Genomic DNA, 25,621 nt, shown 5'->3' on the forward strand with positions numbered 1-25,621 from the left:
TGTGGCTGGACTTGTGGGCAAGCCCTTTAATTTGCCATTTTCTCCATTGCTTACAGACTGAAGACCCAACCATGGAGAGGCCATACACATTTAAGGATTTCCTCCTCAGACCAAGAAGGTGAGAGGAAGGACCTTTAAAACATTTGAGGACTTTAAAACATTTCTTTATTTCATGATTTTTTTATTTGCAATTATTTAAGAGTTCTTAAATACAATGTACCTCCTTGTCTTGTAGCCACAAATCTCGTGTGAAGGGTTTCTTGAGACTGAAGATGGCGTATATGCCCAAAAATGGTGGCCAAGAGGAAGAAAATAGTGATCAGAGGGATGACTCTGAGGTAAGGCTGAAATCTCAAGGAAGGATTCAAGAAAAATTGTAGAGTTGGCTGCACTTGAAGGATAAGGCCCTGGAAGCAGAGTTGGCAGTTGGTTCTCTTTGGCACCAAGCCACCACCCAGCCACCTTTGGAAATCCCTCTTTAATGGACTGATGGGGATTTAGCTCCTTTCTCATTGAAATGAGGTGCACACTGTAACCATAGAGGTCTTTTTCCTTCATTCCTAAGCATGGCTGGGACGTGGTGGATTCCAGCGATGCCGCATCTCAGCGTCAGGAGGAGCTGCCGCCTCCTCCGCTGCCTCCTGGGTGGGAAGAGAAGGTGGACAACCTGGGGCGGACTTACTACGTGAACCACAACAACAGGAGCACCCAGTGGCACCGGCCCAGCCTCATGTAAGCAGCCGTGGGCTGGGGGCTGTGTGGGATGGAGAGCCAGGCTGAGGCTCGAGGCAGAAAGGGAAACACGCTTGGTTTGTGCCTGAAAGAGACTTGCTTGCCCCCAGCAGATCACAGAGACACAGAGTGTTCTGGGAAATTCCAGGAACCCTGGGGTGGCAGGGAGGGCAGTGCATTAACAACACATCTTAGAATATTAGGAGACAGATAAGGAATTTTTCAGTAAGTAATTTAACAGGAATAAATTACTTTGTTTATAGAGACTGTTGAAGAGGTAAGGAAAAAAGTCGACTCTACTAAGTCCTAATGAAGTGGAACAGATTAGCTTTGAGGAGATCCTGGTTATTATTCTGTGAATACACTTCATTCCCAGGATGTGCTGTCAGAGAGGTCTGTAGCAATATCGTCTCAAGATTAGATTTAGAAAGCTGTGGCGAGCTTACATTTTACAGAGTGTGAATAACTCTGTAAACTGTATAACTCAACTGGCAGTGTTGAGTTGTAGTGAGATCATGTCTTTAACCCTGCACTGCCAAGGCCACTGCTAAACCATGTCCAAGGAAGTGCTGGATCCCCTGCACTGGACATGTTCGAGGCTGGGCTCCACAGAATGCTGGGCCATCTTGTCTAGGCCATGGTTTCCCTGCCAGCAGAGGTTGAACCAGATGACCCCTGAGGTCCTTCCCAACCTGGTGTTCTGTGGTATTTGTGAAGTGCTTCCAGTTTTATTTTTTTTCAACTGAGGGATGAAACAGTCTCCTAATTATGAAGCTCGATACATGCATGAATAATGATTTTTATAATCGAAAGCATTATTACCGAGATTTTGAAGACAATGGACAAAATGGGAGGCTTAGTTTAACTTGGGTTATTTTCTTGTTCTTTTCTCCTTCCCATGCTGGGTTCCCCCCCTGCAGCGACGTGGGATCCGAGTCAGATAACAATATCAGACAGATAAACCAAGAGGCAGCTCACAGGCGGTTCCGCTCTCGGCGCCACATCAGTGAGGATTTGGAGCCAGAGCCTGTGGAGAGTGGAGACATTCCTGAGGTATGCCCAAGCCTTGGGCTTAAGGAACTGACTAAACTTCGAGCTGCCATGGTTCTCACATGTGAGCTAATTACCACACAGCACAGAGAGCGGTGGTTTTACACGGCGTTTGTGGAAATTGCCTTGGGAAGGTGTCAGGAGCACAATGACAGTGCAGCCAGAGGCACACTGCCAGGGTCCTGTGCAGCTGCAGCTGCCTAGTGGCCTGTGGACAGCACTGAGTCCCATGTAAATGCTGGGAGAAACTTTTATCATTCCAAATTGCTTGTCTTATATATGTTGATAGAAACACTTTCATATTCTGCTCTAAACAACAGTGGAATAAATGATAAAAAAAAGGCAAGTGGACTGGCTGTAACTGCCCTGTGCTTCAGTTTTCTGTAGTGCCTTGTTTTAGGGTGAAGAGAAGCTGTTGTTTGTGTGTTGGGCGCAGTGAGATGATCACACGGAAGGCAAAGGGAAAGAAGACTCTGTATAAAACCTGAACTTAGTTTCTTCTCTTTCATTAGCCTTGGGAAACCATTTCAGAGGAGGCAAGTGCCAGTGGGGATTCCTTAAGCTTGTCTCTGCCGCCTCCTCCTGCATCTCCAGTGTCCCGGACCAGTCCTCAGGAGCTATCTGAGGAGCTGAGCAGAAGACTCCAGGTCACTCCTGATTCCAATGGGGAACAACTCGGCTCTTTGATTGTATGTAATGTGTAATCTGCTAAGCCCTAGTGCAGAAATGTGCTACTCTTTGGCATTGCCTGAATCACTTCATGCATGGGGAGCGACTGCCGGGCTCAGGAAAACCTGAGCATGCAGTTAAAATTCCCTTCCAAAAAATGTATCGGCTTCACCAGCAAGCAAACTGCCTAATACAACAGAATTCCTCTGTTCAGATTTCAAGAGTTTAATTTCAGACTCTGCTACTGTTAGACCTTTACTGAAACAAAATAGATAAGAGTAGAGGGTATCAAGCTAGGAATTTCCAAAGGAAAGGGAAAAACAAAAAAATGGTCTCTGTATTTATGTTATCCATTAGTCAGATGCCATTAAAAAAATCAGGATAATGCATGTACAAGTGGGGGAATGTTTTAGGTCTCTTTGATTACAAAAATAATTGTAAATATCAAACAGAGCATTGTGATCTTATTTTTTTTTTATTCTTAGTATGATGCTATCAAGGTACCTCTGCAGTTCAAGAGATAAGAAATACTCTTGTTCTCATTAAACAGAATCTTGATTAGGTGCGTTTTTCCCAAAGAGCCAGTGCAGTTGGTCTCTGACTGATGGGAATGCCACCTGGAGGTTGGTCAGCCAGTGACAGCTCTGATGCTCTCCTGGATCTGCATGCAGCGGCACTTGGGCTTGTGTTGAGAACTGCAGTTTTAGTAGCCCCCCACCGGTTTTACTGCAGATGTGTCAGCGCTGTGTTTTCCTAAACACTGCTCAGCCCTCGAGTGCCCAGCTGGACTGGTGGGGAGGAATTGTGTTGTAGTGTCAGACGTGATGTGTGTCTGCTTTTTTAGGGAGGCTTTGTTTCTAGTTCACAATCATGAAGGATGTGTCTTGGGAAAAGACACAACTAATTCAAACATTAGCAGCAAAGAGGAAGCTTGAAACAGATTTTTTTTTTTAAGAAATACCATAAAATTTTTAGTAAATTAATTTTTAAGACTTTGAGCTCTCATCCATAGTATTTGATTTTGGATATATTTCTTAATTCCTTATTTTTTTCAATAATTCATAAGTTTCTTCATGTTGACATTTCTCCTTTAGGAAAATGGACGGGCCCTTTTTTTTTTAGTATATAGGAAGTAGAGAAATGGGATATACCACTCTGTGGTAAAACAGAAGTAGGTAATTGCTTGCTAGCTGTAATTACTGAATTTTCTGAATAAACATTATGTTTTAAGACACCCTAACTTGGAGACATCTTTCTGTTTTTTTCCTTGCAGCAAAGAGAACCTTCTTCACGACTGAGGTCCTGCAGTGTGACAGACACAGTTGCTGAACAGTCCCAGTTATCCCTGGTAAGCCAGAGCTCCTTCCTTTTTGGGTGGACATTCTGTCATTGTGAATAACACCTTGCCTTGGGTCAGCTCTAGTCAGGCACGGATCAGTGACCAAGGTGGGCGTCTGATTGTCCCAAACCAAATTCATGGGAGCTAAAAAAGGAGGGCATTCCTGAGACAGGAAAATGTTTGGAGACTGAGCGAGTCAACCTCTCCTCAGTTGTTTGCCATGGAAATTTAGGTTACTGCACTCCTATGTGCAGTCAGTGGAGAAACTCCTCTAAGGGGTGTTCCCAGCTGGGGGAGGAGAGGGCAGGAGAGCCAGCTCTACCTGGAACTGGAGCAGCCACAGGACTCTGATAGCAGATGTATTTCTGTGGCCCATAAGTTGATTTTACTTGCAACATACAAATCTGTCTAAAATCCCAAAGATCGGTGTTTTGCCTGGTTGTAGTGAAAAGGAGGCAACTTCTGCAGGTTTATTTAAGGAAATTGTACAAACAGGAAAAGACACAAAGATGTTTTGTAAACAAAGCTTTTCCTGTCAGAGCCAGGCACACTGTGCTCCAGCTGACAGAAAGTGGTGCCTCTCCTACAGCCCACATGCAAGGGTTGCAGAGGTGGCAGGTTTGTTCTCTCTGCCACCTCTCAGCAGTAGGTACAGAGACCACTTAAAATAGGAGTGTGCAAGGTGTGCTTTTGAATAAACTGGTCTGAGTGCAAGAGAATCTTTCAATAGATTATACTTTTCTTCCAAGATTTTTTTCTTAATTTTTTAAAAGTTATAAATATGTCCCATGTGAATCTGCAAATGGAAAACGTGTGCACACCAAGAAGCTTGTTACCAAAGTTGCTGTCTCTGTGTTGCTTGTTCTCTCTGCTGCTCTTGGGTGAACATTTCCAGAAACCGCAGAGCTTTTCTCTTGGCTGGATTTTCCCCGTGCTGTAGGAGTTATTTAGTGTAGCTGAGGCATGTTCCTGGCTCTGGGGCTGGGTCCCAGTGCAGCCTCTGTGCCTGACTGCAGGGGGAACAAGGGCTGCTCTGCTGCTTTCTTGCTGTGTTTAGCACTGCTGGAGCCAGGGGCCGGGCGTGGGCTGGCAGCTGGGGCTGGCAAGAGAGAGGCCTTTCTCCTGCTTCTTGAGGGACACTCATTTCCTGAGCACATGTTCAAACCAGCAGCACTGAGAGCATTGCTCTAAACATCATCGTACTGATCTTAACCACATTTCATCCTTCCTGAGCTAACGATCATTTCTCTTCTGGCAACTGAGTACACGTTCTTGTAAATCCAGCGCTCCTCTGGGATTCTGGCTTGGTTACCAACGACGGATGGCTTTCAGATTTGCTATTACCCATCTAACTGCTCTCTCTTGGTGAATGTGTCTGGTGCCTTGCTCCTAAAGATGTGACAGTAACCTGTGACGTTCTTCAGTAAATATGTGTAACATTAATTGTCATTTAACAGCAGAATGGTCCCTCTAGGAGAGCCCGTTCTTCAACTGTCACAGGGGGAGAGGAGCCAACGGTAATAAAACTCTTTATCAAGCACTATCTCTAAATAAAACGGGGGGACATTTAGGTCTTGTACAATGAGGAACTTTGTAAAAAAATAGCAGGCATGTGTTGAATGAAATACAGCTATTGAATGAAAACTTAGATATTTTTGTCCCAAATTTTCTCAACATTTCTCAAAACACTGGAATTGTACTCAAATACTGGCATGGTTTAGGGACATGGATGTTACATTGAATTATGACAAAGCTGTGCACTAAAGGAAATGCCACGGGCTCCTGAAAAATGAAAGCTACAACACCTAATTCTTCTCAAAGGGGTACTGGAAGCAGCAGTGATTAGAGACATCAAATCATTGTACATGTAGCTGTGTTTGCATCTTGTATCTTCTTGTCTTCCCTTACTCTCCATTAGACTAATTAATTTTAATTCTTAAAGTTGGTCTTAATTTGAGAGCCTTGGGGGTACAGTGATATAGCACAAAACTCTTAATGGTCTTACTGAATGCCAGTTTCATTTTCCAGCATTTCCTCAGCAGTCCAAGACTGTAGTTTGATCATCCCATAAAATTCTTGATATACTTTGCTGAAAGTGTAATTTACAAGGAAAGTGGGTTTAATCTATATAATCTAATTATGTTAGATTATGTTGAATATATATGTTGAACCTTTAACCTAATTAACTGCCAGTCAGAAATATTTGACAGAAATAATTTACAGTAACTATCATAAATGGTTTTTATGAATTTATGCCCTCCTAGAGAATTAGTTTCAGAGAAAGAAATTTAACTTATACTTGGTATAAATTGTTATTTGCATCTGGGAAATAAATAAATAAACCTTACTTTGGGTGTTGATGCATCGTTCTGTAATACTGTCAGTGTTCACTGGTTTTTAATTTTAGAACCAGAGGAGCACACTTGCAAATAGCAAAGTCTGAATAAAATGCCTGACTTGTTAGTAGTTAGTTAATTGTGCTAGGTGAACTTGCACGGCAGTGGTACTCCCTTGGTAGAGCATCTTGTCTTGATTAGACTTTTTAGAGCAAAAAATTAGTATTTTGTGTGATGATGAGTGTATATATACACTCAGTGCAGCCATACCAAGATGTTTTACCTCACCATGCTGCAGTAGCTAATCCCCCCTTGTCTTTGTTCAGCATTTACACGCAGAGTCCCCGATCTGTGGAAGAACTGGGACTTGGGAGGAATTGGGATCTGTGGAGGAACTGGGACTTACACAAGATTCATGGTCTAAATCCTTTGTCTTCAAAGGCTGCATTCTCTTGGGTCTTTGGGCACCTGAGGCTTGCAGACGAACAACCTGTCAGCAGCAAAAGCCTCTAGTCCCTTTGGTTTTGCCTTCAGAATCCCTACAAGCCCCCTCCTCGGAGCAGCACCCACAGGCTCAGCCCAGAAGCAGTGTCCTTCTCCCCATCTCTGAGTTGTAACTGAGACACTGTGGAGTGTTTGCAGCCCTTACCGTGGCCTCCCTGACCCCGGACTGATGGATTGACAGCCACTGGCACAGCCTGGGCAAGGTGTTCCCCTCACTGCCTGCAGCTCTGTGAACTGACACAGGGGAAATAGCCCTTGGCTCTTCAGGAGAGAAATGAGTCTGAGAGTCTGCACTTGGATTCTCATCTGTTTCCCTCTGTTTTCTGTTCCCTATTGGAGTATGTCAGATTCCTGACCCATCCAGCAGCTTTTCTCCTTTCCTTTCTTGATTATCCCTGCAGTTCTGCGTTCCTTGTGTCAGCTGTGCTCTGCTCTTAAACAGTGCCTGCACTGCCTATGGCAGTTGCTCTGGGAAAGATCTGGCAGAGATGAAGCAAGAATGAGAATTAAGTTCATTACCTTGCTGAAGCAAGGAATATAGAGGGGAGGAAGAGAATGTGTCCTGGATTTCAGCAGGAGCCTTCAGAGGCCTTTACTGTTTCATGGCAAAACCCCAGAGCTTGTAGTGCATCAGCCTCTGAATTAGGCAGGTCCTTCATCCCACTTGGTTCCAGTTCATAGCCCATGTGTATGAAGTTGTGCTTGGGTATTGTGGGGACAGCAAGGACACGAGAGGATGTCAGCCACACACACGGGGACACAGTGCCTGGGGGCAACAGGATGTGACTCTTCCCTTACCTGTATGCTTCTCTTAGAACAGGGTCTGACTTGTGGAGCTTTTAGTAAAAAGTTTTTGTCATGCTGAAGTTGAGGCTCCAGTTTGGGGTTATCTGGTGTTGTTAGGACACGGGAGCCCTGAGTGCAGCATTTGTGACAGAGCAAAATGGTTAAAATTAACTTTATAAACCCACAGTAGTTTCTGGCAACTGATTCAAGACACCCTGGGGTAAAGAACAGAGCAGGACTTGAGAGATCTTCATGGTTATTTAACTCTTACTTATCCATCTTGATAAAAGGAAGAAACCCCAGCCTTTTAAGGAAAACTCACTAAAACATAGAGTTCCTTTTTCTCATTATGTGTAACAAAATAGAATGTTTGAGGGCATATAAACTTGTCTGTTTGCTGAATCTGTGTCAAACTGACCCAAAAGATCTCTTGGGAGAAAAAAATTATTTGATTCAAAGGCACATGATAAAGAGCTTGAATTAAATTAAATCAGAAACTGGGTTTTCCCATGTGGTTGTTGTGATTAAGAAGAGTATAAGTTAACAAGTTGCCCTTTTTTTACAAACAACAGAGTTTAAAATGTTTTTTAAGCGATTTTAAAATAAGAATTCAATTATTTCTTGCCTAAGCAGCCTTCTGTGGCTTACGTGCACACCACGCCGGGCTTACCTTCGGGCTGGGAGGAGCGCAAGGACGCCAAGGGCCGCACCTACTACGTCAACCACAACAACCGGACCACCACGTGGACACGGCCCATCATGCAGGTACCGTGCTGCATCCTGGCAGCCAGCGCTTGGTCATTCCAGCTGAGGCAGCTTCCAGAAATTTGAAATTCAAAGGAAATACCCTAATCATTGTCATGACAATACAGATGAATCATAAAAAGCTGCAATAATTTGGGATGGTTTTGGTTACTTCTTTTAATTATATCAAGGCGCAGGTTAAGGTGATTGCTGCAAGGGAAGGAAGATGCAGAGATGCAGAAGAGCTCTTAAAAGGAGGCAAATGTGTTCTTTGGATTAAATGTGAAAGTTGGCTCAAGCCATTAATAGAACCCTAGGTTCTTGGCCCTTCCAGTGGAATTACATTAAATCCCCTTTAGGGCCTTTAAGGAAGTCTGGTTAAGAAGAACAGTAGTGATGGTAACAATGCCATTGGTTTTTTCATGTCCTAAGCATGGGCAGTGTTTGTGACTTTTGTGACCTGGTTTGCTCTGGCACAGCTCGCTGAGGACGGGATGGTGGGGCCGGGCACGAGCAGCAGCAACCACCTGAGCGAGCCGCAGATCCGGCGGCCCCGCAGCCTCAGCTCCCCCACTGTCACCCTGTCAGCGCCGCTCGAGGTGAGTCCCTCCCACTGCTCCTCACTCCTTGTCCTCCAGACAGAGGCTGCATTTATTTTAAGTCTCTTTCCAAGTAATTCCAAACGCTGTGGACTGATGTTCACTGTGAGGTGGCTGAAGAGTAGCTGAAATGGCTCCCTACGCAATAAAAGCCCGTGCGTGTTTGACTACTGACAGTGTGCTTCAAACTCTTGTCTCAGCTACTTGTGGCTGTGCTGAAGAGAGCCAGTTCTTCAGACCTCCTCTTCATGCTTAAGAGTTTGAAGAGCTGTGGCTCACACAGCCTTGCACTTAAAGGCTTTCTTGTAAATGAGATATATTGCCCCTGAAGCACAAAACACTGCTTTTGTCTTTTCCTTGGTAAAATGAAATATGGACACATCCAGGGCAGGTGCAGGGGAAGGTACAGTCAGGTGTAAATACTGGGGACATTGTCATTGTGCCGAGGAAGGCACAGAAGACCATGTCCTTTACAGCAAAAGACTGGGCATGTTAGAAGGCACAGATAGAGCTAATTAAGTTCTAGTAAATCAGTCCCAGCATTTAATTGTAGTATTAGTTACATCGGGAATGAAAAGCTACTTGCTGTGAAGCCAGGTCGGGTTGGTTTTGCAGCCCCGAGTGCCGTGTGCGCAATGGTGCTGTTTCCTGCTCCGCAGGGCATGAAGGACTCTCCGGTGCGCAGGGCGGTGAAGGACACCCTGTCCAACCCTCAGTCCCCACAGCCGTCCCCCTACAACTCCCCCAAGCCGCAGCACAAGGGGGCCCAGAGCTTCCTGCCCCCGGGCTGGGAGATGCGCATCGCCCCGAACGGCCGCCCCTTCTTCATCGACCACAACACCAAGACCACCACCTGGGTAAGGGCGCTCCAGCCGAGGCCCCGGGGGCCACGCTCCCACCTCTGTCTTCTGCCTGCATGCCCCTATTTCAGCATGGCTCTTGTCTTCGTGTTTTTAAGAGCCAAAAATGTGCATGTGGATGTAAAAGCCCTTGTGGAGTGCAGACATCCTAAGAACAGGCCTGTGGTTTTTGAAGCATATCCCTGGACATAGCACACATTTAATGGAGTCAGGTCTTGCATCACCCTAACTCACTCAGCACTGGAAAATTCAGTGCACTGTAGAAATCCTAATAAGGCATATTTTGTTTTATTCTCAAAAGAATAAAAAACTGTAAACTGTAACGTAGGAGGATTTCCAGAGAAGTCTGTGCTTTGTAGATCTACCTTGATCTGTTGGATTTACAGTTGCATTCCTGTGTTCCAGGAGGATCCACGGCTGAAGTTTCCAGTGCACTTGAGATCCAAAGCGTCTCTGAACCCCAATGACTTGGGCCCTCTTCCTGTAAGTGATGCTGTGCCTGTGTTCTAACCCACACCTCCTGTCCCAGGGCTCTGTTCTGTTCTGGGCACAGGCTGCTGCAGCCCTTCTTGGAGGCTCTGGAGCCCTGCTGTGCCCTGGGGCTTGCTCAGGCCCTCCAGAGCCCGCCCAGGAGTCTCTAACTCTTGGCCTTTTCCTGTGCTACTGAAGTGTTGTGCTTTGCACACACTTACCTGGGCTGTGTCTGACTGTGCTTTTAGATAATCATAATCACTGCTTAGGAAAAACAGAGCAGATTGTGCCAAGCAAGCTCTATCAGTGCACCAGCATATTGTAGCATTTAGAAATTGGAATAAATTTTGATTTTTCAATGAAACCTCCATATTTTGCAGGGCAAATCATCATTTTAATGTCAGAAGTTTTGTCATATTTGTAGTCAAAGTACAATGGGGATTTACAGACATGTCAAATGCAGAGCTTTGCTTTGTTTTTAAAATACTCCCAGCCCTTAAAGGTGGAGAGTAATGTGTGAAAGCAGACAAGTTCCTGGTCACAGCAGCAGGAATGCTCTTTGGCTTTAGGAAACAGTTGTCCAGGTACGTGGGGCGTGTGTTAACCGTGGAGGCAGTGAAGGCCCAGTTACAGTTTGTTCTGTTAACTGCAAGGAGTGAAACATGCAGTGAAACCAGGGCAGCCTGACCTGTCACTAGCAACAGATTGTTAGTAACAGAGTTCACCTCAGTTAAACCTCCTGGTTTGGAGTGAGGTTGGGATGACTACAGAATTTAACACGAGTTCCTCCAACTGGACTGAAGTGAAATAATTTCTCCTCTGTGGTTTCTGGCAGCCCAGGCTGGCCAGCATTGCCTGTCCCTACATCCTGCCATCCACTCTCCTTTCTGCACTGCAGGCGCTTGGGACATGAGAAAAGGGAACGGTGAAAAGGGAAGCACTGAGGACTAGGTTAGGACATTCTTGTCCCACTGTACAGGGAGCCTGGGTTACACATTTAAAGTAAATAACCCACATGGCTTTCAGAAGTAGGAGCAGAAACGATGGATCATCTGTTCTCTGTGATTGTTTGCTCACAGCAGGAAATGGGTGGGAATCCTGAGGCTAGAGGTTTCCTCTATAAAAAATATTCCCTGCACAGGATGCAGTCACCTATATAAGATTTAGGTGTGAGTCTGCCTGGATTTGTGGCCTTGCCATTATGCATCTGGTCACCTGGGGTTTCCTACCTCATAAGCACCTTTGAGACAAGTCCAGTAGGTGTGAGCAATGCCCTGCTTCAGGCTGTGTGGGACTGGTACTATTTCACTTACTCTCTCTTTTCTTTGTTTTTATTTCCCATCTCCAGCCTGGCTGGGAGGAAAGAATACACCTGGATGGAAGAACATTTTATATAGACCATAGTAAGTAAGCACTCAGGTACTAGAGCAAATAGACGAAGGGAGGTACTAAGTATTGAAGTGAAAGCTTTGTGATTTTACTCTTCATTTAGGAAGCCAGGTGTTGATATGTGGAGACATTGATACCAGAGACTTAGTGCCCTCCTACGGTACTGTACATTCACTGGAAGCTTGCTTTAATTGGCTCATCAAGCTTTGTCCCTCTCTGACTTGTGAAGCATTAACATTTCCTCTCTGTGGTTTATTTTGTTCTTGTTGATATTTTGGAGTTGTTGTTGTTGTTGTTGATGATCCCATGGCTTATTTGCACTTAATAAATTAAAATATACTCTAGGAATAGAAAATAAGATGAGAAAAGATCCTGTAGCCACAGCTCCACATATAGGCAGTGGAGCAATTAGCACTGAGAAGTACTTTCCTCTGCTTTCAGGTCTGTGGCAGTGCTGATTCTGATCTTATTTCCTATTTAGAGCATGTGAAACTGCACCAGCCCATTAATATTCTCCAGTTCTGTTAGTGGAGTTTTAGTGTAAGTGATGTTTCATTGTAGATTTGTCTTCCTAGAGCATCTCAGAACTGCTGTGTGAGTTTTGTTGGTGTTTGGAAACAAAGCAGCCCACAAAGGCTGGGCTGGGTCTTCTTATAATAAGACATTTCTTCGCAGCCATAGCTAACTCTCATAACCATCAGAGGAGGGTGCACAGAGAGTTAAAACCTAAACTTACCCACGTTTGACAGAATTAGGTTTGTCCCTCAGTATCACTGACTCCCATGCTCATCCATACAGATGACAATATTAAGTCATTATTAAAAGACTGCCTTTAAAGTAATACCAATTCTGAAATAGTATAAATCCTTTTAACTAAACATTAGAAATAATACACTTGTCAAGCACTCGAAGAACCTCTTCCAAACTTTGGTACAGAGTTATTTTCCTTTATCCCTTCTGTAATTGTTTTTGCCAACAGAGATCTGGAAATATAACTATGGCAAATGATTCTAAACTGCTGCCACTAAGGAGTCACAGGATAAAGCTGTCCCATTTAAAACACCTGTGTATCTGCTGAGACTCCCAATCTCTCTTAAAACTCTTTAATTTTTCAGTCTCCTAAAGCTGTTTGAGCATGCGTTAGTCCCTAAAATGGAATGTTAAAAATCATACATTAATTAGATTTCCTCAAAGAATTTGTAACTGTTGGGAAGCAAAATTTATGTGCATCTGAATTCTCCCTCTAGTCTCTTTTGATCTGAGTGGATTTAGCTTCTGACATAGCATTTTTCACAAAAGTTTAGGGAAGCTTTTGGTAATGCTGCCTGTTTCCAGCAGATGTCCCTTTGGTCCCAGCCTGGTCCCTGAGCACTGCTGTGGTGGCTGGGCTGGGGGGCATGGAGGGCCAGGGGCTGTGCCACTGCCAGGACACAAAACCAGCAGGACAAGTCTGACAGAGTCAGCTGCTGGTCGTGTCCTGCTTCCCTGCCACGTTTTGTAACTCTGCTGCATAGTTCTCCAGTGCTCTTTGTCCTATTTTTGAAATGGTTTTCTCATCCCTGGGAGAAACTGCCGAAGTCCCCTGCAGCCAGCACAGCCCCTCTGCTGTACACAGGGACCAGGAGCACTGAGTACTGATGCAGCACACCGGTGTTACTGGTACCAGAGGCTGTGTGTGACAGGGAACCCCTTTGCCTGGCTCTCTGGGCGCTCAGCTGCCCCAGGCACCTTACCTTCCATGGACACACTGGTGTTCCCTGCACACTGCTGCCACTCCTGGGAGCCTCCCAGGCATGTGCTATCTACCCGTTGGAAGGGATCAGAAGGGAAAACAACCGTTTTGCATCCATTTTCTGAACCAGTGATTCACAGACAGGGGGGAAGGATACATGGAATGGGTTCCCCTCCACCTGCACGTGGTGATATTTACAACATGAATCAGTGATTTACACAAGGAATTAGGAGGAAGCACTCCTTAGTTCAGCAGGAAGCAGCAGGGCAGGAGAGGGGAGAGGGGCTCGCTGGAATGGGATGGGAAGTCAGAGTGAGTCTGGCAAATGGCTACTGCAGTGTGCAGGAAGAGACTGTGTAAAGAGAATTGCAAAGTGTTACTCAGAATGGGAGCAATTAGCAGAATTTGGGTTGAAAAGGGCATGAAAAGTACCATCACCTGGTCATGAACTATCTCACCCTGTGATGTATTGACAGGAGTGCTGAAATCCAACCTGGAGTAACCCTTCCGATGCCATCAGCACTGGGAATGTTTGGCTGTGAGAGTTCTGTGTCTGGCAGGGGGTCCCAAAATTCAGGGAAATAGTGGCCGCTTTGGAAAGGCAGGGAGAAGAGGGAATCCTCAAAGGCCTGAGAGCCTGGTTTGTGACAGAATTGTATTGGTGGGAAGACTCAAATTTTTGAAATTTTAGAAAATGTTGAGACTTTTGAAAATGTTTTTCAAAAGGAATGAGTTTGTTATCCATGTCCACTTGGGATAAGACAGAGAATCCTGAGCTACAGTTCCAGGTGAAGTGGCTCATGCCAGACCCCTGTAGCCCTGGAACACCATTTGTAATATGAAGTCCCTGTAAGACTCTGAAAAGAAAGTTAGACTGAGATTCGTTGGTGTCATCGCACACTCTGAAGTACAGAGAGCAAAGAGCTGACACATTGTCAGTCATTTATGTTACCTCTGATTCCACAGAAAACTGGCACTGTGATTTGTGGCCACTGGTGTCAAGAAGGTGACCAGAGAACTCTGTAGAAGGGAATTCCAGTGTAGGGGTTGAAAACGGAAAGGGTTGGGCTGGGTTTCCACCTTGGCAGCAGCTCTGCTTCATGCATCTCTGGGGTCTCTGGAGCTCAGGCTGGCAGCCCTCCAGCATTCCTGTAAGTGATAAATAGCTTTAATGTGTGAAGGGAAATAAAATAGTATTTTACTATTGAATTAACTAATAGATCAAATGTCTTGGATTGTGCTTGCAATCATTTAGAATTTTCTCCAGTTAACATTTGCTGAATGACACCTTTCAGATCCCAGTCCTTCTGAAACCAGCTTGGGATGCAAACTTACAGGGCTTTTCCAGTTCTAGAAACATGGAAAATGCTACCTTGATTCCTGATACCCAGTTCCTAACCCAGAGCAGTGTCTGTAACAAACAGAGGGATGGCAGGCCAAGCGTGACCAACACCTCGCCATTGCAGGTGGCAACTGGGCTGGGGTTTGGAGCATTGTCTTACTGTTGCAACACCATTGTTTTGTTGTGATTCTGTTGTGTTCAGAATCTTGGGAGGAGCAGCTGTCTGGAGGCAGGGAAGGGGAGTCCCACCATGGTCCTGTAGAACCTTTTCTACATCCTCCCGGTGCTCTTCAAAGCTGTAGATGGAAAGAACTGGGCTGTGTTGTGCCACTGCCAGCATCTCCATTGGTTGTAACTGGGTGATTTTCTTGCTCCAAAACAGGACAGTTCTGCCTCCCTTTACCTTCTCATTAAGGTCTAGGAAAAATGTTATTCCCTCCAAATTTAGAAGTATGATACTTCAGCCGTCTATGCAAAATTTCCAAACAGTAACCTAGGGTGTCATTGCCAAAAGTTCTGGGTTCCTTTACCTGTCGGGCCGTGTATCTCCAGTCCCAGCCCGTGTTCAAATGAACATGTTCACTCACTCCTGCAGATGTTGCCATCAGAGCAGTGCAAATTCCCTGGGTTCTGGGGTAGTTCTGTGTTTTTGAGTGAATGTTTTCAACTTAACAGTGTGTTGGAGCTGGGGAGGGTGGGGAGACACAAGCCTTTGCTAACCCTGACAGACCTGAGCAGTGCTAGGGAGAAAACAACAGATGTTCACAGTGTGGTACCAGAGAAGCCATGGGATCATCTCTTTTGTTATTTGCAGATAATAAAATTACCCAGTGGGAAGACCCCAGGCTGCAGAACCCAGCCATCACGGGCCCAGTAAGTACTGCTGTGGGATCTTCCATGAAATGCCCTGACTCGGGTACAGCTGGAACAGCAGCAGGCCCTGCCTGCTCCCCAGATCAGGGGTGGGCAGCCTGGGAAGCAGGAGCTCTGCTGGTCTACCTCCTAAGCCAGAAAAAGCTGGGAATGTCACAGCAAGTTCTGGGCAGTCTCCCAGATTGTCCAGGGTTTGGGGATGGTTATTGGAGAAGTGCTCCTATTTACCCATTACCTGGGTCATTACTGACAGGAGGATTTTACTGAGCTGACACACCATTCTGTTTATTCTGGGATCTCTGGACAATGAAAAGCTCTTTACACTTGGGAGGAGAGAGGTGGGCCTATGTAGATTCAAAGTGTGGGAAAAAAAGACAAAAAAATCGGTCTGTCAGTTTAAGAGACATAAAGCTTCCCGCAGTTAAACAGAGGTTTCAGAATATCAGCCTTAGGAAAAAAATAAACACAGCATTTTACTTCAGTATCAAATTTTAAAAACATCAGAGTGATTCTTTTACTTTTTCTGCTGGGTTATGCCAGTTTATGCTATTTTATGGTATTCTGAGTGATCAGACTTCCAATCCCAAGATGTTTCCTGGTGCCAAGAGTACCCTTTTATTCTGCATCAGTCCTTGGGACCTTTAAGAGTTTCAGGACACAGCAGATGAGCCTGCTGCACGGTTAAATTCCAACTGCTCAGTAATAATATCAATAATAGTCACTTTTTGACCATAGTTGCTTTTGGAGGGATTTACTCATTTATCAGGCATTTAAAACTGGAGATCCTCACACACAGTACTGTGCAAATTGCTAATAGGCCTCCCCCCAGAAATGCTGAGCATAAATGAGAGAGACTATTTGAGAAAGTTTGTTTGAAGGAAATGAAATGATCATGGTCTCCTTGAGCGACTGACAGTGGTTTGTTTGTTGGTTTTAAGGGAAAGCTGGAGCTAATCCATTTCACAGAAGCACTAGGAATTCATCTGAATGCTTTCAATAATATTTCTGCTGCCATGACAAACAGAATTACTTAAATTGCATTTCAGGTAGCGTTTAAATAAAGGAAACACATAGAAAGATTATTTAATGGCTGTAGTAAAGTCATATTATCATCAGTAAAATGATCAGAGTAAAGTGATGTCATTTTGTGGGATTTTAAAATCTCTCCTGGCTGCTGTCCCTCATGGGTGGGTTCAGGGGAGCCCATAGCACAATGTGTGGGTAGCAGGGCTGTCCATCCCTTTTAAGTGCTGTGGGGTAGCAAACTGCTGAGTAGCAGGAATGACGTGTCCTCCCGCTGCTCCCAACAGGCAGTGCCGTACTCCAGGGAGTTCAAGCAGAAATACGACTACTTCCGCAAGAAGTTAAAGAAACCTGTGAGTAGAACCAGCTCGGGGGCTGCAGGACACACCTGCCAGGCTGCTCCGTTGTGCTGCTCACGAAGGGCTCATGTAGGAACCAAAAACACCAAGCAAAGTTTGAATTTGATGGGTTTCTCGACAAAAAGCTTTTCTAAGTCTTTAAGACTCACATCTTTCTAGATAAATGCAAATGCCCTTAAAATAGAGCACAGCCGATCATTCTCCTTTTTTGTTTTGTTTGTTTGATACTTTTCTTGTCATTTTCATCAAATATTTACCTCAGAAGTCTGCAGCACTGTTCTGGAACTAGCCCAGTTTCCCCCATGCTCTCAGCTCATGGACTGAGAGAGCACTGGGAAATAAAAACATGGGGAAGTGGAACACCAGGTGTCTGATCTGTCACTGAGCTGTTCTCAGCCAGTAATTTGCCCAAAGACTTTTTTCTTGAGACTAACAAGGATAATCTAATCTTTTTTCACACAGGCTGACATACCCAACAGATTTGAGATGAAATTACACAGAAATAACATCTTTGAGGAGTCCTACAGAAGAATCATGTCTGTGAAGAGACCTGATGTACTAAAAGCCAGGCTCTGGATTGAATTTGAGTCAGAGAAAGGACTTGACTATGGAGGTGTGGCCAGAGAATGGTTTTTTCTCTTGTCCAAGGAGATGTTTAACCCTTACTATGGTCTCTTTGAATACTCAGCAACGTAAGTGTCCATTAAATATTTGTATTCTCAAGGGATATACATTACATTTTGCATAAGAGGCAAAGTTGCTCTGGGCAGAAGTAGCTCCTCCTTCCCAGGGTGCCCTGGGCAGCCCCACTGCCCTGTTCCTGCTGCCCTTCAGAGAGCCTCTGGAATTCTCCTTGAGAACCCAGAAAACATTTCCATTGCTCAGACAATATCCAGGGCAGCAAAACTGCAGTTTTTTAGGCCAGTGATGGCGAAGGGACCGATGTCACAGAAAAGCCTCTTTCCTCTGCTGCCCAGAGTTCCAGCACTGCTGTAGAGCAAGCTCGGAACGCAGCTGCTCATTCACACGGCAGGAGTTCCCCAGCAGTGGCTTCCCAGAACTGTACAGTGGGGGCTGCCCAGCTTTAAAATCGTGGAGCAATCCATTAGTGCACAGGAGAGAGGGCTCCTGCTCACAGTGGGTTTGGTTTGCTGCTGTGTCAGCCCTTCAGCCCTCAGTGGCTCCGTGGTGGGACAGACTGAAAAGGACTTGGGCACAGCCCCACAGCGCTGCTGAAGGGACATGCCCCTAAGCACTAGTTATTTATTAACATATCTGAGTATGTGCTTATTTAAAGACTCGGTTCTTCAGCTGTTTTTTTTCTTTCCCCAAAAAAGGGACAACTATACACTTCAGATTAATCCTAATTCAGGTCTCTGTAACGAAGACCATCTGTCATACTTCACCTTCATTGGCCGGGTGGCCGGCCTGGCCGTGTACCACGGGAAGCTGCTGGACGGTGAGTCCTGCTCCTGCTCTGCTGCTGCCACTGGGCTTTGGGGAAGGAAATGCACCTGCTTGAGCGCCCCAGGTTCTGGGGACACTCTGGGACTGGCACTCTAGAGACCTGAATGGTGATTCACAAAATTACAGTGTCTTACTCAACAAGTGTGTTTCATACAAAGTTTTCCTTTCTCCACTCAAGTTAAAACTCCAGAACCAGCATGAGCACTGTCCCTAGAGGAGAAGCATGGAATTTGTATCAGTCATTTCCATGCAAACCTGCAGCCAAACTAGGGGGGCCAACTGCAGCATATTTTGATATGTAAAATTATTGCTGAAGGCTTTAATTACAATTTCTGCTGCATTTTGAAATCTCACACCAGGCAGACATTACTGACCAGATTTTCCTGAGCCCTGCTGCAGCAGAGGAAGCAGAAGAGTCCTGAGCAGAGGAAGCTCAGCAGCCAGGTTTTCAAGCAACTTCTTGGAGAGAGGAGCAGTGATTTTAAATGGGATAGTGTGCCCTGAGCTCAATTCCCCAGCTTTTGGCTCTCTCTGCCATTAATGTTAGGGTGGTCAGTGGAGTATGGTAGTTAGTGGATAATTGTAGAAACTGAAAAATTGGACTTTCTGTGCTTCGATAAACCTGAGCTGCTATGATGCTGTTGCAGTTGCAGGACTGTTGCAGTCAGGAGATAACAGGAAATGCCAGGGGTGGTGCCCTGAGCAGTCGTACCTTTATGGAATGTGCAGATGCAGAGCAGGGCATGGAACGCTCTCCTCTCTCTTGCAGGCTTCTTCATCAGACCTTTCTACAAGATGATGCTGGGGAAGCCCATAACGCTGAAGGACATGGAATCAGTGGTGAGACCCCATTTAAACCGTGCCAGGGCTCACAGGCCCATGGGTTTCTACAACTCTGCACTAATTGCCCATTTTCAAACTGCCTAATTGTGATCTGCCCTAGGATAGTGAATACTACAACTCTCTGAAGTGGATCCTGGAAAATGACCCTACGGAGCTGGATCTCATGTTTTGCATAGACGAGGAAAACTTTGGACAGGTATGTAAAGGTTATTTACATCTTAGAACTGGTTATTGCCAGCAAGTACCTCAGTACTGAGCAGAGTCTCGTGGTGGTGAATGCACTGATCAGCCTTCACCTCGCTATGTTCCCAACGGGGACTCGGGGTGCCACATTCCTGTCAGGGAGCCACGACATCTCTGGGACAAGCCAGATATGCAGCTGAGTAAAATACTTGCAAATGAGGAGGAATAAAGGTGTCCCACAGTCCAGCTGGGACGTGGTCCAGGCCCAGGGACTGCCTGGGTTTCTGAGGTCGAAGGTGTCCTCAGAGGAGGGCGGTGGAATGACGCCAGGGAGGTCCTCTCTGTTGAGCCTGTCACAGTGGCAGCTGGTACAACGGGGGCATGCTGCCAGGTTTAAAAGGGTCACAGTCAGTGGGTAACTTTTGCCATTACAAATGAAAAAACTTCAACATTTCAAACTATGCACTCAATGTCCTGTCAAAAACATTCTGATCCACTTTCCAGCGCGTACTGCCTTTTTCCTGAAGCAACATACGGTTCTGGATTACATGGAGAACTAGGGAGAGTATTGAAGCCACAGAATAGAGAGGTTTTGTAATATACTGGTTGGCTTTGGGCAGTTTCAATATGTGATTTAGCTTCTTCTATGATAAATAATAACTATTATGATTTTGTATATATAAAGTATGTCCTTTGTGGTTATATTTTATATAAATATATCATTTCATTATTATAAATAATAATTAAAATAAAATTATTAGTAAATAGCCAGCCTCTCTGCTAGTTTCCTCTTCTGTCAACACAAGTTTGTTTGAAAGTGTAAATCAATTTATTAATGATTTCCTGATAATGCTTGTAAAATGCTGCTCAGGGAGAGTGGGTTCTGGGAGAAAGATGTCCTCAAATAATAGGAGGTTTTTTGGTCTTCTGAAATATAGACATATCAAGTGGACCTGAAGCCCAATGGGTCCGAAATCATGGTAACAAATGAAAACAAGCGGGAATACATTGAGTAAGTATCATTATGGAATATGCCTGGGGGTAAAAAAGAGCAGTTGTACTTACAATTGACCCTGCTGCAGTTCCTGTTGCTTGTACTTCACAAGAGCATCAGGGATCACTGGAAAAAAAAAATCTTACTGTTAACACTGGTTATATCCAGTCAGACATAAGAACAAAGAGTAAAATAAATTACGTGCTTTGTTCTCCTGAAATTCCCCTCCATGGAAACGTGCATTTCCAACATCTGGCTCAAGTTCAGATGAGCCAGAAGGTGCTCTCCAGCCTGACCCTCATCCCATTGTCCTCCCCTGCCAGTCACAGACCAGAGCCAGGATTCCAGTGCCAGCATTCCTACCAAAAATCAGCCAAATCTGAAATTAGGTTTTATTTTCAGCTCTCTCAGTTCTTTCACCTACCAGGATGTAAAATGCTAAATTCACTTATACCTGCTGGCATTTCAAATTAGGGCCTTTTCCAAGGTGAAAGACATTAAAATTGATACATTCATGCAAATTAGAATTCATTTCCAGTGCCTGGACCTAGACCAGTTCCATGCCTGGAACTGATATTTTTATGCCTGCACCTGTGAGGTGTTTGTGCTGTGGGTGACTGGTACTAAAAGCAAGGTGTCCCTTTGATGCTGCAGTTTATTTCTTTATAGGTGAGATGCTGTCCTGACAGCTCTCCTCAGAGCTTGCAGGCTTTGCTGGGAATTTTTAATTACTCACTGCTCTGGAAGAATAAAATGTCTCCTCATGTAGGTACTTACAGGAGCAAAAATATTCCCACTGTGATTTGGTCATAGTCACTGGGGTTGTTGGTTTGTTTCTTCAAAATTCCATCAGTCACCAGCCAATACATTGGAACAACTGGTGAAAACTGCTTAGTTACCCGAAGTTGTAAATGACAAACTGAAAGCACCTGGGGCTGCTGAAACCTCTGAACACTTGGCTGAGACCTGCTAATGAGTTTGTTTTTCTGATGGGGTTTTGTTTCTTTCTGCAGCCTGGTCATCCAGTGGCGGTTTGTCAACAGAGTGCAGAAACAAATGAATGCCTTTCTGGAGGTGAGGCTCTTTAATGCCTTTCTTTCACAAAAGTAGGGATACAGATTTCTTACCCACTGGTGTCTGTGTAAAGGGAGCAGGGAGCTTGGCAGGGAATGCAAATAGAATACTTATGTTTATGATTTTTCAGTTTTATCTTGTGTAAGACTACATCATCTTTCCCTTATGAGAATAAGGTCATTCTCTTTCAAGTTTAATTATTTGAGCTTGAAGTAATTTGGTCACTGATGTTTTAAATTAGGATTTTTGTGGGATGAGAGTTTTAACTTTGCTCTTTTTCTTTTTAGGGATTCACAGAACTGCTTCCTATTGATCTGATTAAAATTTTTGATGAGAATGAACTGGAGGTGAGTCAATTTGGTGCCCCAAGCTGACAGTTCTGACAGATGCACCATGTTCTGGGCTCTTCAGTCATCCCTCCCGCTCCCTAAGGGAATGTGCAGACACAGCTGCCTTGCTCAGAGTTGGAAATTAGATGTTTCTTCCCAATTAATAAATCTATTCATGACATGCAAAGAACTGCACTCAGGGAGGTGGTTGGGGGGGTGCCTCTGAAAGCCTGGAAGTAGCTTAGTGAGTAAGTGCCATCATGCCTCTGCCAGTCCCATTTGAGCCAAACACATGGAAGTTGCTGTCACAGTATGGCAGTGTGCAGCCATTCTCCAGTAACTGGAATACTCTGGGAAGAAGCTCTGACTCTCCCCTGTGCGTGCATAAATGACTGAAGGTCAGAGCCCTGAGGGGCAGTGAGACCTAGTTACCCCATGAGTGCAGGGAAACACACACTCATTCACATCCCACCGTTCTGTTTCCCTGCAGTTACTGATGTGTGGCCTCGGTGACGTCGATGTCAATGACTGGAGACAACACACCATCTACAAAAATGGTTACTGCCCAAACCATCCCGTTATCCAGTGGTTCTGGAAGGTAAGACTGGCACCGCCTCTGACTGGTCCTGTAAGTGAAAGTTACTGCCCTTTTTTGCAATCTTTTTTCTTCATGAAAACTGCTAAGAATGGGGCGATGTTGTGCTGGGGGGCAGGACCTGCTCCCACCTCACTCAGGTGAGGACAGGTGCCGCTCTTGCCAGAGCAGCCCACAGATGGGAGCCGGAGCCGAGACAGTCCATTGTGTTCTGAGAGTTGGCTCATACAAAAGGTGATTCACGCTGGCTTCGGGCTGCTCTCGGGGCCCATCCAGGCTGGGGCTGAGGGCGTCCATTTGCCAACAGGCTGTTCTGCTGATGGATGCTGAGAAACGGATCCGGCTGCTGCAGTTTGTGACCGGGACGTCACGCGTGCCTATGAACGGATTTGCTGAACTTTATGGTGAGCTGCTCGCGGCGCGATGGCAATCCAGCCAGCCTCTGACCCTCACGTAGCACTGAGTTGTAAATGCTGATCTCTGAGCTGACTTCCTTGGCATTATGCAAGCTCTGAAACCAACTCACTGGGCTTGGAAAGAAAGAACCACAGTCATGTTGCTTTAATGTACCTGTTACAGGTGAAGAATCCAGCCCACAATTGATGCCAACATTTCACGTTAAAAATAATGTTGAGACAGTCTCTGTAGTGTCCAGCAATTTCTGTTTCATATGGTTTTCATTTTCACCCAGGTTCAAATGGTCCTCAGCTGTTTACAATAGAGCAGTGGGGAAGTCCTGACAAGCTGCCCCGAGCTCACACCTGGTAAGTCACCAAAGCATAAATTCCAGAGCTGCTCCTGCCAGAAGGGCCACGCTGCTGACCATACTCAGCTCTGCATCAAACAGCATTTGATCCTGTGGCTCCCCAGTGCCTTCACAAACTGAGAAACTGAAGGCTATTATTTTATTTCCCACATCCTAGTAAGTGGATGTAGTAAACTACAGCAAGTCAGACATCACCAAACAACCATAGAAAGCCCATAAATCATTGGAGAATTCAAAACAAAAGTAAGATCAGATAATTTAACCCTGGCTTATAGATTTTGCAAACATTGAAAGCATCCAGTACAAATTTCTCTTGCTCTGTTACATTTCAGGAATGTGGCTTTTTAAAGAAAAATGGTGCTGAATTGGAAAACTATTTTATGGACTATCAGTACAGACTGGGGATCTTTCTGTAAAACTAATAATTCTATAGAATAATGAGCTTTTATTAAAAAAAAAAAAATCCTGAAAACAAAAGCACAAAACCTACCAAACAAAAACAGCAATACTACCTTGAACATGCTCCAAAATCAACCCATCCTCTTTGGGTTCCAATTTTCTGCTAGCTTTTAACTTTGGAAGATTATCTCTTGGATGTTTCATCTTTTTTTCCTTCCAGAGAGGAAAGGATCTGTCCTCTAAATCCACAATATCTTTGCTGAGCTTCAAGAAATCAGTCCCTTAACAAAGATGGTTTTCCATCCTCTAAATACAGTGAAGGGCTTTCTGTTGGCTTTTTTTCCTCTCCAAAGGGATTCTTACCAAATTCCTGCTTCCAGCTTCCCAAAGGAAGGCAGCACTCAGTTACTGGAGAGCTCACTCAGGCAGGTGTGAGGTGTGCAGGGAACACTGTGGACCACAAGCTGCATTCTTAATCAAGATCCCTAATTCTTTAATCTTTTCTAGTTCTTAAAATCTCTGTTTTTCCATGGATTATTTGAGTGACTCTTTCCTTGTCCCTTCCAGCTTTAACCGCCTAGACTTACCTCTGTATGAATCTTTCGAGGACCTGCGGGAGAAGCTCCTCATGGCTGTGGAGAATGCCCAAGGGTTTGAAGGGGTGGATTAACTTTGCAGCACCCGTTCCCTCTCCAAGCACGTTCTGCTGGCTTTGGCACCTGCCCGAGGGACTCCGAGGGCTTGTGGCATAGCAGTTGCCCGGCGCTGGGCTCTGGAGCACACCCCGGCAGGGCGGGGGCCGAGCCCCGAGGCTGGGACTGTCACCTGGGGTGGCCTTGCTGATGTTCCCGCACCAGTTGCGAACTGATCACATTTCAGCAGGACTTACTCTATTTATGTTGTGCCTCTGTAGGCAAAGCCCTTAATAAATATTTTACACAATTTCTAATGACAATGAATGGAATTAATCATTTTACAGGTATAGTATTACAACCCATGTTTACTTCTTAACTGATTTAGACATTTTCAGATTTTATTTCATTACAATTAAATACCATATACTTGGAAAAATGAGCATTTTTCTTAATTTCATACCATTCTTTTTTTTCAAAGCACATTGAGCCTTGTGTTCCTAAAACTATTAGGAGAGTAGGAGAAAGCTCTGTTGGAAGCTTTCTCTCCACAGGCTGTCTCTCAAAAGCAACTCTCTTCATTAAGCACATCACTGTTCTTGTATCCAGAAGTATGGGCTGGATGTTGCATTTTTGTGTAAGTACTAGAAGAGTGTCAAGGCACAGCAGAGCCCTGACACAGCATGTCCAGATCTCTGTTCTCCTGAAGCTGCCTCATTACTGCCAAGCTGTACATGTGCTACAAAGCATCTGGGCTGGGGTTGGCATTTAGCCTTTTAGGAGAACGTGCTGAACCCTGTCATTCTCTCTGTACACTGACTGGTTTTCCATCCTTTCCGCATTCCTGTTTGCAATGGAGGCATTCCAAATGAAACCTGGCACTCTGGAACACAGCTCTGTTCTGGCTCCTGTTTGTGTGCACTTGCTAATGAACCTAATTAACACTGGGGTTGTTAATTTCTAATGGCAACAGACTCTGAAGGCACTTTCTGTACCACCGGGAAGGCAGACCTGGTATGACCATAAACACTAATGGGACTCTACTCCTTCCTACTGCACGTGTCCTTCTATGGTGAATTTGGCTGCTGCTGTATAAGAGAAAACCCCACCAGCTCTAGACCTGAGCCTGCAGACATGTTCCTCAGCAATTGTTTCTGTGATTTTTTACTTACAAAGATTTATTTAATATACACTGCTATCTAATCCATTTTGTTACCTATGACATGTTGCATGCTTAATCTATAATGTCTGAGTTGCATCTGTTTTCTGGCAGATTAAAGGTGACAGATTTGTGTTTGCCCCAGTGCAGTGACATGGTGACAGCACTGCTGGAGCAGGGCTGGTTCCACTGACCTGCAGCTCTGCCCCACCTGCTCCCCAGCATCCAAGGAAGATGACACCACTTGCCAAAACAAACTTCCACCTCACTGCCAACAGTTCTTGAGCCCTAGCCTTACCCGCGTGCCCAGCCTGCGTCCAGCCACACTGCGGAGCCTTGGATACAGGATCACCCAGCTGGGAAGAAGCCTCA

General features: G+C 45.0%; 1 protein-coding gene across 9 annotated transcripts in view; it reads left to right on the forward strand.

Annotated features, from left to right (window-relative positions):
* Positions 1-25,389, forward strand: part of LOC137467520 (E3 ubiquitin-protein ligase NEDD4-like) — an 89,543-nt gene extending 64,154 nt beyond the window's left edge. For 4 of the 9 annotated variants that reach the window (XM_068179005.1, XM_068179004.1, XM_068179008.1 and 1 more), the window contains 26 exons: positions 57-118; positions 236-338; positions 566-732; positions 1,653-1,785; positions 2,295-2,471; positions 3,725-3,799; positions 5,248-5,307; positions 8,050-8,181; positions 8,640-8,759; positions 9,419-9,616; positions 10,025-10,102; positions 11,439-11,493; positions 11,583-11,639; positions 15,368-15,426; positions 16,737-16,802; positions 17,271-17,500; positions 18,146-18,267; positions 19,045-19,115; positions 19,219-19,314; positions 20,240-20,313; positions 21,309-21,369; positions 21,657-21,716; positions 22,189-22,296; positions 22,601-22,697; positions 22,985-23,057; positions 24,026-25,389. In XM_068179005.1, the coding sequence (XP_068035106.1) occupies positions 57-118; positions 236-338; positions 566-732; positions 1,653-1,785; positions 2,295-2,471; positions 3,725-3,799; positions 5,248-5,307; positions 8,050-8,181; positions 8,640-8,759; positions 9,419-9,616; positions 10,025-10,102; positions 11,439-11,493; positions 11,583-11,639; positions 15,368-15,426; positions 16,737-16,802; positions 17,271-17,500; positions 18,146-18,267; positions 19,045-19,115; positions 19,219-19,314; positions 20,240-20,313; positions 21,309-21,369; positions 21,657-21,716; positions 22,189-22,296; positions 22,601-22,697; positions 22,985-23,057; positions 24,026-24,128 (2,637 nt within the window). In that variant the 3' untranslated portion in view covers positions 24,129-25,389. The remainder of the gene's footprint in view (positions 1-56; positions 119-235; positions 339-565; positions 733-1,652; positions 1,786-2,294; positions 2,472-3,724; positions 3,800-5,247; positions 5,308-8,049; positions 8,182-8,639; positions 8,760-9,418; positions 9,617-10,024; positions 10,103-11,438; positions 11,494-11,582; positions 11,640-15,367; positions 15,427-16,736; positions 16,803-17,270; positions 17,501-18,145; positions 18,268-19,044; positions 19,116-19,218; positions 19,315-20,239; positions 20,314-21,308; positions 21,370-21,656; positions 21,717-22,188; positions 22,297-22,600; positions 22,698-22,984; positions 23,058-24,025) is intronic. The other 5 variants (XM_068179006.1, XM_068179001.1, XM_068179007.1 and 2 more) reach the window with 3 other exon arrangements.
* The last annotated feature ends 232 nt before the right edge of the window (positions 25,390-25,621 follow it).

Source organism: Anomalospiza imberbis, unplaced genomic scaffold (genome assembly GCF_031753505.1).
Source record: "Anomalospiza imberbis isolate Cuckoo-Finch-1a 21T00152 unplaced genomic scaffold, ASM3175350v1 scaffold_66, whole genome shotgun sequence".
Taxonomy (NCBI): domain Eukaryota; kingdom Metazoa; phylum Chordata; class Aves; order Passeriformes; family Viduidae; genus Anomalospiza; species Anomalospiza imberbis.